Below are 12,833 nucleotides of genomic sequence, written 5' to 3'. Positions count from 1 at the left end.
TTGATTTCAATTTCATTTATTCAAAATACAAAATAAAAAGAATTTGTTTCCTGTCTATCTCTCAATCAAAATTCAAATAACGGTAGATATCGTATTTTAAATGCAAGAGAAATTGAAGCAAAAAAAACCCATAGCATTAACGATACTAAGACGGAAGATAAGTCACCGATTCAAGATTTTGAAGCGAGTGGCAATATTGAATCTTGCTGTGTACTTTTCAACTTTTTTCAAATAGACAACTGGCAAAACTTCATAAAAAGATCACAATTCATAGACGTAAATTAAACTATCATATCTTCACGTTCTTGTTTGACCTGAACAAAAAATACGCATATTTATCTTACCGTTTGGCGTATTTCATCAGTAAGAAACAGAAAGCAAACAAATAAAAACATCATAAGAAAACAATGACCTAAGATAACTGCGTTCGATAACCGTTTTATCTACTGAAAGATAACGTATTTTAACTGATGACATTAGTAACTTCACAATTGTTGTACCGTTTATGATGCAATCGACAAGTCTTGATCATGTGTTAAAGCGCTCTAACCTACTGCATGTGGCGTCGTACTTGGTCTTTTTAAGTAAAGAAAGTCTCCGAGAAGTAATATTTGAGAAAAAATTCGCATAACGTTATGTTCTTGGACCGTGAGATGATTTACTTCCTTACGGACTAAATGTGCAGCTATTTAAACTAGCACTGACTGCGGTAATTGTGCAAATTGAGCCAGTAGCATGAATAACAAGCTTAAAATAAGGAAAACAGCTAAGAAACAAACCTATATAATGCTTTAGCAACCAAGTCAACCTTGCATATTCAGGCTGCTCAGTTAGCACATCGTTGAAATTTCTTATCGTACACAATATGTCTGGAAACCTTACTAGGAACACTGACAACCAATTTTTCGTTAGAACCACCTATTATCACCAGAGCGTGTCTTTCTCCTGAATACAGCATGTTCACAACGGGTGGCTTAAGATTGGAAAAAGAAAAGCAAAATTGATCATTACGAAAACAATAGGAAAATGATGTATTTACTCTTAGTTTACGCAGTGATGGGCAAATGGATCACGCGACACGGCCCTTAAAACAAACAACATCTGCAAATGTTAAGTCTGAACTTAATAAAACTATTGTACACGAGTAAAGCATGACAGAACCATGTGAAAGGAAAATTCTGGAAGTTCATTGCGAGAGCATAATTCCTAAACCGAATATATATCAACATCATAAATCTGTTTTACATTCCTGTCACTTTAACATAATTAAAGTATTTTAACCTTAACTAGTTCAAACAAGCATAAGATAAGAAACGAACGAAAAACCTTATTAAAATAGGATAATAAACTAAGATAAGCGGCCATAGTTTCTTCCACTGTGAAATTAGTTTCAGCTGATGTCACTCTTGAAATTAGTAAATGTACAATTGTTGTACAAGATAAATTACTTTTTAAAAAGAATATTGAATTAACAGCTCCTAGCCTTAAGCCATCCCAACCGCCTATTACGTTGTGCATGTTGAACCGGCCTTTTCAATAAAATTGATTTGGAATAACGTTATTTTCTTATGTTATTTTTGAAACGATGTGCAGCTATTCAAAGCGAGTATAATAAATATGCAAATTAGAAACGTAGCGTGGTTGAGGGTAAAGAAAATAAAAGAATTCAGAAAACAAACTTTGTTGTGAAGTTAACCACATGGACATGCCTCTTCAATATACAAGGGTACAGTTATCCGATTTCCTTAACTAAGGCAGCTAAATTTCCTCGTTTTTCTGAAAATTTTGCAAAATAGAGAATGGCCAATTTCGTCGTGGATTATATTCTGTACCTCATTACCAGCGTGCGTGTGTCTTTCCTGACAGTACTATGATCTCGACGGGTGGCTTAACATAGGGAAAGAAAAGCGAAATTGACTATTATGAGAACAATGGGTATAGAATGTATTACCGTTAGTTTACACAGCGATCGCCAAATGGATCACGACACTTGTTTGCCAAAAAACAAACATCTGGAAGGAAAGCCTGAACTTCAAACAGGTCTCATGCCTGTATTAAGAGGTTTAAGCCACGTATAAATGAGAATACCGAGGAAATTGCGAGCTTATCACCTTCAATTACATTATTTTGTGATGAGATAAGGATAAGATTGTTTTTAAATGTGTGTTGATTCCATTTTCCTTATTGTACTGGCGATATTTTGAATGATTCATTCTCCGGAAATCTTTAGATATAACAGTCAATCGACATAGCCATTGGTTTATCTTATATTCTGGAGTGAGATATTTTCAAATCTACAGTTTGGTCTGACTTGATATCAGATTTAGATAGTTTGTACTTATCAACCGTGGTTCAGTTTCCATTTAGCGCTGGTATCACTACAGGAGGATGTCGCACTACTATGATGCTTTCAGTCTAATCAGTTGTTGTCGCTTTCCCCTTGAGTGGCATCGAGGCGCTGCAGGTTGCCTATTAGGAAGCATTGAAAAAAAGATTTTAATGCAGATGCAATTTACTTAAACGAAACATAAACTACCAAACTTTGAACTGATTTTGCCAGATTTTATTTCTGACTGTGAACAAGTTTTGCAACAGAGATAAATACTTGGCTTATTCTTTTTCGTTGATGTGTCGAATAGCCAGAACGCTATCATCATTGCCAGCGAATTCGTTAGGTACTTAGTTCGGACCGGTAAACCTATAGTTTGTTATTGTTTTTCATGTCAAACGTAATAGGTATTTATAAACTACTTTTAAATGGGTAAAGATTTACTGATAGGAACAGTTTTCTTACTCACTGCTGCGGTTGTTTCTTACTTATTAAGCATTTTTTTGTTGTTGTTCTTAAAAACACGCCGTTATTCAATCTGATCTGATGACTGACCAAACAAGAAGGTTCCATAAACAGGTCTCAAATGTCCTCGGTGATAAGAATAGCTGAAATCTCAAATGGCGTGTCCTATGCTTCTTCTTATATATTAGGAAACAGAAAGCATCAGTGAGTTATATTTGTTTATTTTCACTTTTATAGTTGTCAGTCGTAAAAACACTTTTTTTTTTACGAAACCTAAGGTATAGGAATTAAGAAATCCGGCCCTGTATCGCGCACATATGGTTCATTTAAGAAAGTAGCACATCAAAAGCAGTGATTACTTGGCCAGAAAAGCATGTAAATTGCCCGAAAGTAAACGCGCCCTTGAAAGGATTTATTTCCGCTATAAGAATGAATAAAAGAGAGTAACAATACACAGAGACTGATCACAGCCGGTGACATCGATCCGATTATGACACAGCAAATTATAACGTTAATTGTCACATTGATCATAATTATAAAGTTCGACTTGAACTTTGTTAATTAGCGATCTCCTGAACTGTCACTAGCCTCTATGAGATGCCCTCTTCTGACTAATAACACAGTCAATTCAGTTAATTGAAAATGTCTCGTGGACAGAGCTTGTTACAAAGTAAAAACCATGAGTACATGATTGTCACGATTTGACAAGATTGCAGGTGATAGAAGATAATTCCGGGGGGGTACTTTGGGCATTTCTGGGTGGGGATGTGCCGCTGGGACACTGGAACCCTTAGCCTATACCAGAGCTAGTTCAGCTGAATTTTGCTACCCTATACTAGAGTAAACTCCCCAAATCCCCCCATCTATTGACACTGTTGAGGCTGATTTGCGTAAATTTAAACTTGCCGATTTGATTTTTTTATATTTTTGAGTGGCAATTCCCGGTTTCCTTAGTCTAGATAAAATCTTGAACCAACTAGTCAGTTTTGTGAAACATTATACCCTATTCTAGACCCAAACGCTCTGATTTATATACCCTATCCTAGAGTAAACTGCTTGAAAACCATGCCCTTCACAGCGGCACATACCTACATAGCCCATATATGGCAGTGCCCCCCCCCCCGGGAGATAATTACGGTATCAAAGCTGAGCGGGTTACGTAATCAATCGAGCAAAAAGCAAAATCAAAACTAGATGACTGGTGTAAAGTACACATTAAGAACAACGATTTTTTCATTTCAATTCTTACTTTTTCTAATTAACTTTGCAGTCAGTTCGTGTCAGACTTGATTATAAGTAAATTATTCGCTTTAGCGTGTAATAGAGTCACTTTTAAAAGGTTGCCTTTAAATCGAATCATTCAAACAAATAAAACAAAAGAACTCCTTATTCTGACCAAGTACAAAAACTTACTCAATTAAACTGTTTTTCGAAGCTAGTAAAGCCCCGTCACCTGAGAAATTCTTCACTTTGGAAAATATCATTTACAAAGATTCAGGAAACATCTCGAACTCAGTTATTTAAAGTTACATCAGTTGTCCACAAATTTCCGGGGTATATTTATGCTGTATAGCCACTCCCGGTGAGGATCTTACGATGGCTTCCGATCACTCTGCTGCCGAACCTTTTTCAACGTTATTTTCTTTACAATATTTTTTACTGCTTTGTTAAACCTCAACCAGTTTTAAATTTATTTATTCAATTTCACTGCGATTACATAACAGAGAAAAAAAATCATAAACGATGTTACAATAAAATAATAATATTAATAATAATAATTGTAATAACCACATTAATAAGAAAAAATCTTAGTACATAACGAGGCAGTGAGGAAGACTAGAAGGGAACTGACGAACCATACGTGCTAGTCAACCCATTATGAAAATACAACAACTGCGGTTGTAGATGAAAGTGAAGAATTGCTTTTTTCATGATATATTCAAGCATTGATTTGAAGTATATATGAAATAATTCATATTTGAACTGCGGTTGTAGATGAAAGTGAAGAATGATCATCGCAGTAAATTTTTCAATTTAAGCAATTGGAAAGAAGAAGCCTGAAAAAAAATCAGGGCTTCAACGGGATTCGAACCCGTGACCTCCGCGATACCGGTGCGATGCTCTACCAACTGAGCTATGAAGCCACAAATTGGGAGCGAGGTCGATTAATTGAGTTCATATCAAGTTATTATCAAGTTAATTGAGTTCATATGAAGATATGAATTCAATTAATTGACCTCGCTCCCAACGTGTGGCTTCATAGCTCAGTTGGTAGAGCATCGCACCGGTATCGCGGTTACGGGTTCGAATCCCGTTGAAGCCCTGATTTTTTTTCAGGCTTCTTCTTTCTAATTGCTTAAATTGGAAAATTTACTGCGATGATCATTCTTCACTTTCATATTCAAGCATTATTGTCCAGTAGGCGCTAAGATTACGAAACCTTATCCACAGCCACTGTCAATAGTACATGCAGTCTATTGCCTTGATTCCTAAACACAGTATTCTTAACCGTTGATCCGGCTTTCGTTTATATGTCACAGTTTCATGAAATAAAGCATGCCGACGAGTAGTTCAAGGTTGTTGAAAGTCAAACTCAACGGTTTACAATCAAAGTGCTCTATGAGCTACAACGGTTGGCCAAGCGCCGAACTGCATTATGGGTAAAAATAACAATGTGCTTCAGTTTAGACGATCTCTCATGCTGTTCGGATCTCTGGATAGGCGACCGAAGATCACACCGGTAAATTACCCAGTGAATGATGATTGATATGGGCTACCTTGCGTAATATGGAAATTGCTCTTAGCGTAAAAAATACTTACTATTTTAAGGAGGAATAAGCAATAACCAAGGCTTCTTGAACTGAAAATAATGATTCTGACAGTAAACTTTCACAAAGATATTTTCTCCGGACTTTATATCCACACCAGAAACACATTGTTGACAAATATTAGCCATCCTTTTCGTGACTTCAGTAAACCTTGCGCAGCATCTACGTCACCGTTGTGTGACGTACTCTCGAACGCTTCAGTGCGATTAATACTTTCCTTGATCAACAATTTAACCAAAAGTTTAAATTTGAAGTTATTTCAAATAAAAGTTCCATTTTTAGCCTAGAGAAGTAAAACGATATATGCGCCCGAAAACCAGTTGGAATGGGAAGTTAACAGATAATCGACCAACCTAAATACCTTGGCATAATCACTACAACCCGTAATTTAAGCTTGCTTATGCAATAATAGCCTATACGGAGAGGCCAGCTCCGCCCGAATTCGAAAGGGGTACCTTTTTCAGGCTTCAGATGTATAAAAGGGTAGGGATTTCACAAGGTGAGCTATTTGAAATGGTAAGGAAATCTGTCATTTAGTTATTTTAAAGGGCCTTTAACTGAATATTTCGAACAGACTCACCTTATGCTGTATCATTTTATTTATTAGGCACTACATAAAAATGACAAGACTTCGTTTTTTGACGATTTATTCATAATACAGACCAGTTTTGAAAGTATGTGAAAGGGCTACCTTTTTTCAATTAAAGGCATACGAAAGGGAGTACCTTTTCTGTCAATAATGGGATAAAAAAGTGTAAGAGGTTCGACCTCGGGGCGGAGCCTCCCCGTATAGAACTTTGAAGAGTAGCCCTCCCTCGGGACCGAATAACCTCTCTGCGGGTGGAGTTTTGGACCAGCGAACAAGGAATTACTTATTTTTTGGTTGTCTTGATTAGTTTCTGATCTTTTTTTGTCCTTCTTTTCTCTATTTTCGGTATTTCTATAACTTTCTATCACGCGTAAAAGGAAAAAAGTATCGGCATTATGGCTGAAGATTTCCTATTTGCCCGGTGTTAAATTTTAAGTTACTTTTCCCTATTCTTGGCTTAAACTTGCTTCTACCTTCACCGTTTCCTGGTTTTCTTGCTCTAGAAATTGCTTAACTCCCCCTTTCAAAATATAATCGTTTATCCTTGATTCGCGATATAAAGCTTACGAAGAAGTTAAATATTACAACACAATAGTGTATGTCTCTTTCGACGTTCGTATTTTTCTCTTTGATTAACCTAAACCTTTCTTTGACTTTCTTATGACTTAATTCCCTGTTCCAAATTCATTATAAAACTTACTCAACATTTAACCACGTTTCTATGCTCACCTGAATATTGACTGAAAGCATGCGCCAGATGCGTCATTCTTCTTAAAGCTACGCCTGTCAGTATTCAACTTTCATTTCGTAAATTGAAAAACTGTTTCAAAGCGAAACACGCAGCATGTAGTAAAACTAGAGCAAGCCGCCACTCGCGAAGCTGTTTTGTGAGTGAAGTGATTACTTGGTGTGTTTTGGCGGGAAAAACGGGCGGGAAGCCTGCCGCCGGGTGACACAATCACAGGCATCCCAAACTCTAGGATCGATCTCCAGCCGTTTTGGGAGTCTCACAAATAAAGATGACTTGACTTGACTTGATTTACCGTACCCAAATTCGGCCAAGGGAACATGATATCGTAGCTATATCAGGCCAGTGACTTGATAACGCAGGATATCAGGGCAGTAGACGCGGTTCCTGATTGGCTAGTTGCGAATTTGGGCACGGTAAATGCCCCCAAGGCCCGTCCACACTACCCCGGAGAAATTTGAAAACACAGCTTTAAACCTTTTACCTTTTTATCATAATTAACAGCAAGTCTCCTCTTTAATCTATAGAGTCCTAAAGTGTGACGTCACTAAAAATAAATTTGAGAAATTATGGGATTTGGCGCCATTTTCGAATAGAGCGTCCTTAAAAAAGGGTCCTTGCCAAAAATTACCTCTTAATTTTAATTCCCAGCCGAAATATAAAGGATGAAAATTTGGTACAGCCCCATATAAATCTCTCTAATTTTGAGTCAGTTCTAAACTGAAGGAACTGAAACAAATTTTGAAGGGTTTGTATGGGATGCTATCAAACTTTGATCCCTTATATCTCTATCGGAAATTGCAATTCAGAGCTAATTTTTGGGATGAGGGCATCTTTTAGGATCCTCTATAAGAATATGACATCATATCCCATAATTTCAAAAATTTTATTTTTGTGACGTCATCACTTTAGGACTCTATACTGTGTACTGTGGTTTATATTTAAACTTAGAATAAAGATAATGATTTACAGTTCTTGTATTAGGCGTTGACGAACAGTGTCAGCAATTTCTTCTTGGATTTCAGGTTTCAGCAATTCTTTTACCTGAAAACACAAACAAACAAAGATATTAGACTTCGTATACACAGGGTAAAGGATGTGCTCCAATGAAATCGGCCTCCACTGCCTTCAGGGATTTTCCTTGTTTATCTCCATCTGTCAGTTAGGGTAAGGTTTAGTCAAAGATGCATAAACCAAACCTGACGAGGTTGCTTACCGAGTGCTTCAAAGAGGCGTCATAAGCATATTGCAATGAAGTGTTGAATAACATCACGCCATGATCTGTAAGTGTTACCACACAGTTACGAAGTCGGGCTATTATCTCACGATCTGAGTCTTGAATCTGGAACGTTCAACGTATAACGCAGGTTACATTAAATTACTACTAAGATCCATTTACACGTCTTTATTCTGTCGGTAATGATAATAATTCATGATGCTGGATTACACCAAGTAAACTTTAAAACATAAAATAAAATCAGTGGCGGAAACATTAAGCGTGAGGCTCCGTCCACACTACGCCGGTGAAAACTGAAAAAGGAGGTTTCACTCTGAAAACATATCAAATGCTTTCTGTCCACGCTACGCCGGGGGAATTTGAAAACACAAAACTCACCGGTCATTGAGGATTTGTGTTTGAGGAAAACTCGGGTAGGTCGTCTTCTAAAAGCTCCGTTCTCAGAATTTTTTCCGTCCACATTAAAACACAAAGCCGGTGTTTTCAAATTTCTCCGGTATGAAGAGCGTTTTCGAAAAGCTGCGCTTTCGTGACAGATTAGTGTGCACGAAGGGCCTACTCGTAGAAATAGAGCCGGCGTTTACAAATTCCTCCGGCGTAGTGTGGCCTGAGGCTTCCACTTGTGATCTTACTACAACAACAGTGAAGTCAGTAAAAAAAAAAAAAAAAAAACATAAGCTGACTTTAAATGTAAACCTTGTTTAATGTTTTGGTACAGTTTTGTTGTACTGGGATCGAACATTTTGAGATAATTTTCCAATCGAACACTTCCAGGTTATTTAGATTACATGAAAATTTGTCATTGCCTTTAGAAATGTGCACTAAACTTGTCAGAACGTATAACATTTCGAATCTGAATCTAGGTTAGTAAGTCAAGATATATATATTATGCCTCCTTTGTGTGTCTGACGGGTTTGGGAACGATTTCTATTCACGCGGAACGGCTTCAAATTTTTGACGCACGCCGAAAGCAAAACAAGTCAATTTGAAATCGCTTTTAAGTCGTTAGCATGTTTCAATACATGATTTAAAATAAAAGGAAGTTTTACAGTTATAAAAGTTAAGAACACTTGGCGATTAATCACTAAACACTTTGGCAACAAAAACAACTATAAAATAGCGGGCCGTACAGTAGAATACGACCAGCTAAATTGATCAATTACAGCACGCATAGAAACTGAGAAATATAGTAAAATTGTTCAACTCTTCCCTGAACTGAGATATGAAAAGAGCCAGTGAAAATTAACACTATATTCTGCTTATAATTCTAAATCCTGCTCATTATCTGTAATAACCTCTTTAGTTGCTGTATCATCATTTGCTAGCCTTTCAGTCTGGCCGTCTGCGAGTGTAGCATCTTCATTGTCCAAAGGACTAATCCAAACATAACCATTGTTACCCAGGATAACAGTGGCCCCACAAGGAAGGTTGAGAAAATGAGTCTTACAGCGTTTTACTAAAGAAGGTGGCACTTGAACAAGACTGCCCTCTTTGAGCTGCAACAAAATGCACAGTAACATCATCATCATCATCGTCATCATCATCAGTCCTTTAGACGCCAAGTGGAGCACAGGGCATCAGTTCATGTCAGTCTTTTTCAAGCTGCGAAGCTTGCTCGGAGGTAACGTTTAGACCCTAGAATACCATAAATTATGAGTTTGCAACACCAGTACGATATCAAAATAAATGGTGACAACAGAGGTGCTACTGTTTGTGAAGTGGAAGGCACAATCATCTACTAAATCATTGAACGTTATGGGAAAGAGAGGAGAGTGAGCAAGAAAAATGAAACGTCTGAAGCTATTAATGGTAGATTGTGTACAGAAGTGAAATGTTAAAAAAAATCATTTGAAACTAAATATTTAATTGAGAAGTGGAACGAGATGTAAGTCAAAATTTGTTGGAGGCTGGCCACTTGGCATCTAAAGGACTGATGATTATTATTATGCTCTTTTTCACTATTACATCTGTGGCATATTTTTTCGAAAATGTGTCTGTCCATACCAACCTTTCCATATTTGAGACTGCGAGTGTGTAATGAAAGTGAGCCATCACTATAGACTGACTGCACTTCTGCCTGGACTGTAGTCAAGGAGAATGCTAATGAAGCTGATTGTAAATTTAAGACTCAGAGAAAAGTAGATTTCAAAAGGATACACTAATCAGGTCACCCTCTGCAAGGAAATGACGCATCATCAATTCATCCTCAGCAGATCGTCTCCTCTGTTGGAAAACAAACAGTCAAACTAAGCTGGGCCCAAGCTGAAGATTATTGTCCTCTATGATGGAAACTCATTATAAATGGGTTCTTTATTATTATTAGTATACATCTATGGTGTACCTATGTTTCACTGTAGTGGTGGAAACTTATGAGAAAATAATTAACAGCATAAACAGGAATTAGGGAATGTGTTTTTTACCAGTTCACCACCAGGCAAATTTACTGAGGAAAGAAGCAAAACAGAGTCCAGCCTTGAAAAGGTTTCCACTTTCCATCTCTTCTGTCCAACCTTCAAAAAAAATCAGTAACATGTATCACCTCTGTATAAAACTCCACTACTGCACCTTTGGTAAAAATAAAATGTTTAACAGACCAAAGAACAACAAAGAAGGTTGTAATTGCCTTTTTACAGTCAACCTTTCTCATTTACATTTACAGAATACGCCAACAAGTATGCGAGGCACTTCTGGGCAATTTTGTAGTTTCTGCCCAAAATTGCCTCATATCCATGTTGGATTACATTGTAATGCAAATGAATAATGTTACCTGTGAAAAGGGCTATTGAAGAAAACAGACTGATTTTGAACCAAAAACTTGCAATTAAACAATCCATGATGACATAGCTCCTTGAAGATACAATGATTACAACCAATGCCAATTGTTGCATTGTGACCATCATTTGCTATTCTATGCAGTAGTTGGCCAATCTTTTATACTGTAGATTTCTGCTCACCTCTGTAATTCTACCAACAACAACGTCCCCCACTTCTCCATTGTACCTGTAATGTAAAACATCAACTCTACTGCAATAATCAAACCAAAATTATTTATTAATAGCAGTAATAGGCCTTTTGCAACAGTTGGTCAATGGCGTGCTCTTCAAGAACACACTGATTAATGCATTGGTATGTGCACTGTTCCTTCTCTTCTCCCTTTACACTTGTTCAGTTCCCTTCTTTGATCTTCTGCACCTGAGTGCCTCACAGGCTGATACATGTAGTACTGTTAACAGGGGTACAGTGTGCATTTTTCAAGGAGTATTAGCACTGAAGAGAAAGTTTATGGAGGGCCAAAGGTGCAAACCAAGGTGGTAAATCCTTTATTATAAGTGATGGTATACCTTGTTTTAAATGGTCGTACACAGATCAATTTGTTCACTCTCTCAACTACCCCAGCAACTGAAGCTATCAGTTTGTCACCATCGACATGAGTACCATGGCCCCTAAAGAGGAAAATATTCCACCTCAGCTTGAAATCTGTACTACAGTGAAACCTCTATTGAGCAGACACCCTCAGGACCTTCCCAAGTGTCCACTTAATAGAGGGTGTCCGCTTAATAAAGGTTTATCACAATTGCACAATGTTGTGAACAATTAACATTCAATGGTTCCTCTGTACTGTAATAAAGTTCCAGGTTTCTAAGGAAGCTATCCAGAGTTCAGTTTCATCAGATTTCATTAGCAACTTTAATTTGTTTGTAATAATGCCCTTTCCATACAGCAACGATAACACAGGTACATTTAATCGACTATTTCAAGGACATAATCCAATGCCACATTGTCAATTCAGTCCGGTGTCCGCTTAGTAGAGGTTTTTAATAATAGAAATTAGCCAAATACAATTTATTTTAGTGTCCGTGTCTACTTACTAGAGGTGTCCGCTGAAGAGGGGTTCGTTATAAAGAGAAATATAACATGTTAATTTCGGGACCAGGCTAAGTGTCTGTTTAATAGAGGGTGTCTGCTTAATTTGGGGTCTGCTTAATAGAGGTTTCACTGTCCTTTATAATGCCTGCACTTCATTCTACAATAGCCCTTCTGAAATTCAAAAGAGCAAGCTAGTCAAAGTATATCTACAGTTTTGGGAAATGTTTCTATTGAAGCTATTTGATATAAGCTTATAATTTATCCAGTTTTCACAAATTTTGAAAATTAGAAACTGATATTATGTGGATACTGCAGATGCCATCTCGGAATTTATACAAACTAACTTAGTCTTGAAGTAACGATAAGCTCTATCTTCAATTCAAAAATTGTCAATCGCACACGGACTATTCACAGCAGCAGTTTGATGTCTTTGATTACCTCATGTATCCAGTGTCTTCTGTTATGACATCTCCAGGGGATACAATATGCCTTGGCTCAAACCCAGATAAAGCTGATATTCTTTTCCTTTTCTTTGGTAATCTTGCGTCCACAGACATCTTTTTTTCAGCTAAAGTGAACCTACATATGGAATGCACGCAGTTCAGCCGCCATTTTGAAACGGTTGGAGACTGGGCAGCACTCAGGGAACAGCGGTAACTCTCTGAGCTGGGTAACCATGTGGTGTAAGCATCGCCTGGTATCAAATAGAGCAAACCGACCACCGGATGACCACTATATGATCGTTATACCACGTACGTACCTGTATTTCA

General features: G+C 37.3%; 1 protein-coding gene across 1 annotated transcript; it reads right to left on the bottom strand.

Moving 5' to 3' along the window:
- Nucleotides 1-4,471: 4,471 nt before the first annotated feature.
- LOC145493998 (exosome complex component RRP4-like) lies at nucleotides 4,472-12,823 on the bottom strand. Its single transcript, XM_081473468.1, has 9 exons — nucleotides 12,502-12,823; nucleotides 11,538-11,639; nucleotides 11,151-11,196; nucleotides 10,617-10,706; nucleotides 10,354-10,419; nucleotides 10,205-10,273; nucleotides 9,492-9,692; nucleotides 8,176-8,301; nucleotides 4,472-8,003 (listed from the first exon to the last, which is right to left on the bottom strand). Exons 1-9 carry the CDS (start codon nucleotides 12,618-12,620, stop codon nucleotides 7,926-7,928), a joined length of 897 nt encoding a protein of 298 aa, XP_081329594.1. The 5' UTR covers nucleotides 12,621-12,823; the 3' UTR covers nucleotides 4,472-7,925.
- Between the last annotated feature and the right edge of the window lie 10 nt (nucleotides 12,824-12,833).

This window comes from Orbicella franksi, chromosome 1 (genome assembly GCF_964199315.1).
Source record: "Orbicella franksi chromosome 1, jaOrbFran1.1, whole genome shotgun sequence".
NCBI lineage: Eukaryota > Metazoa > Cnidaria > Anthozoa > Scleractinia > Merulinidae > Orbicella > Orbicella franksi.
This window is presented reverse-complemented; position numbering and strand designations above follow the sequence as displayed.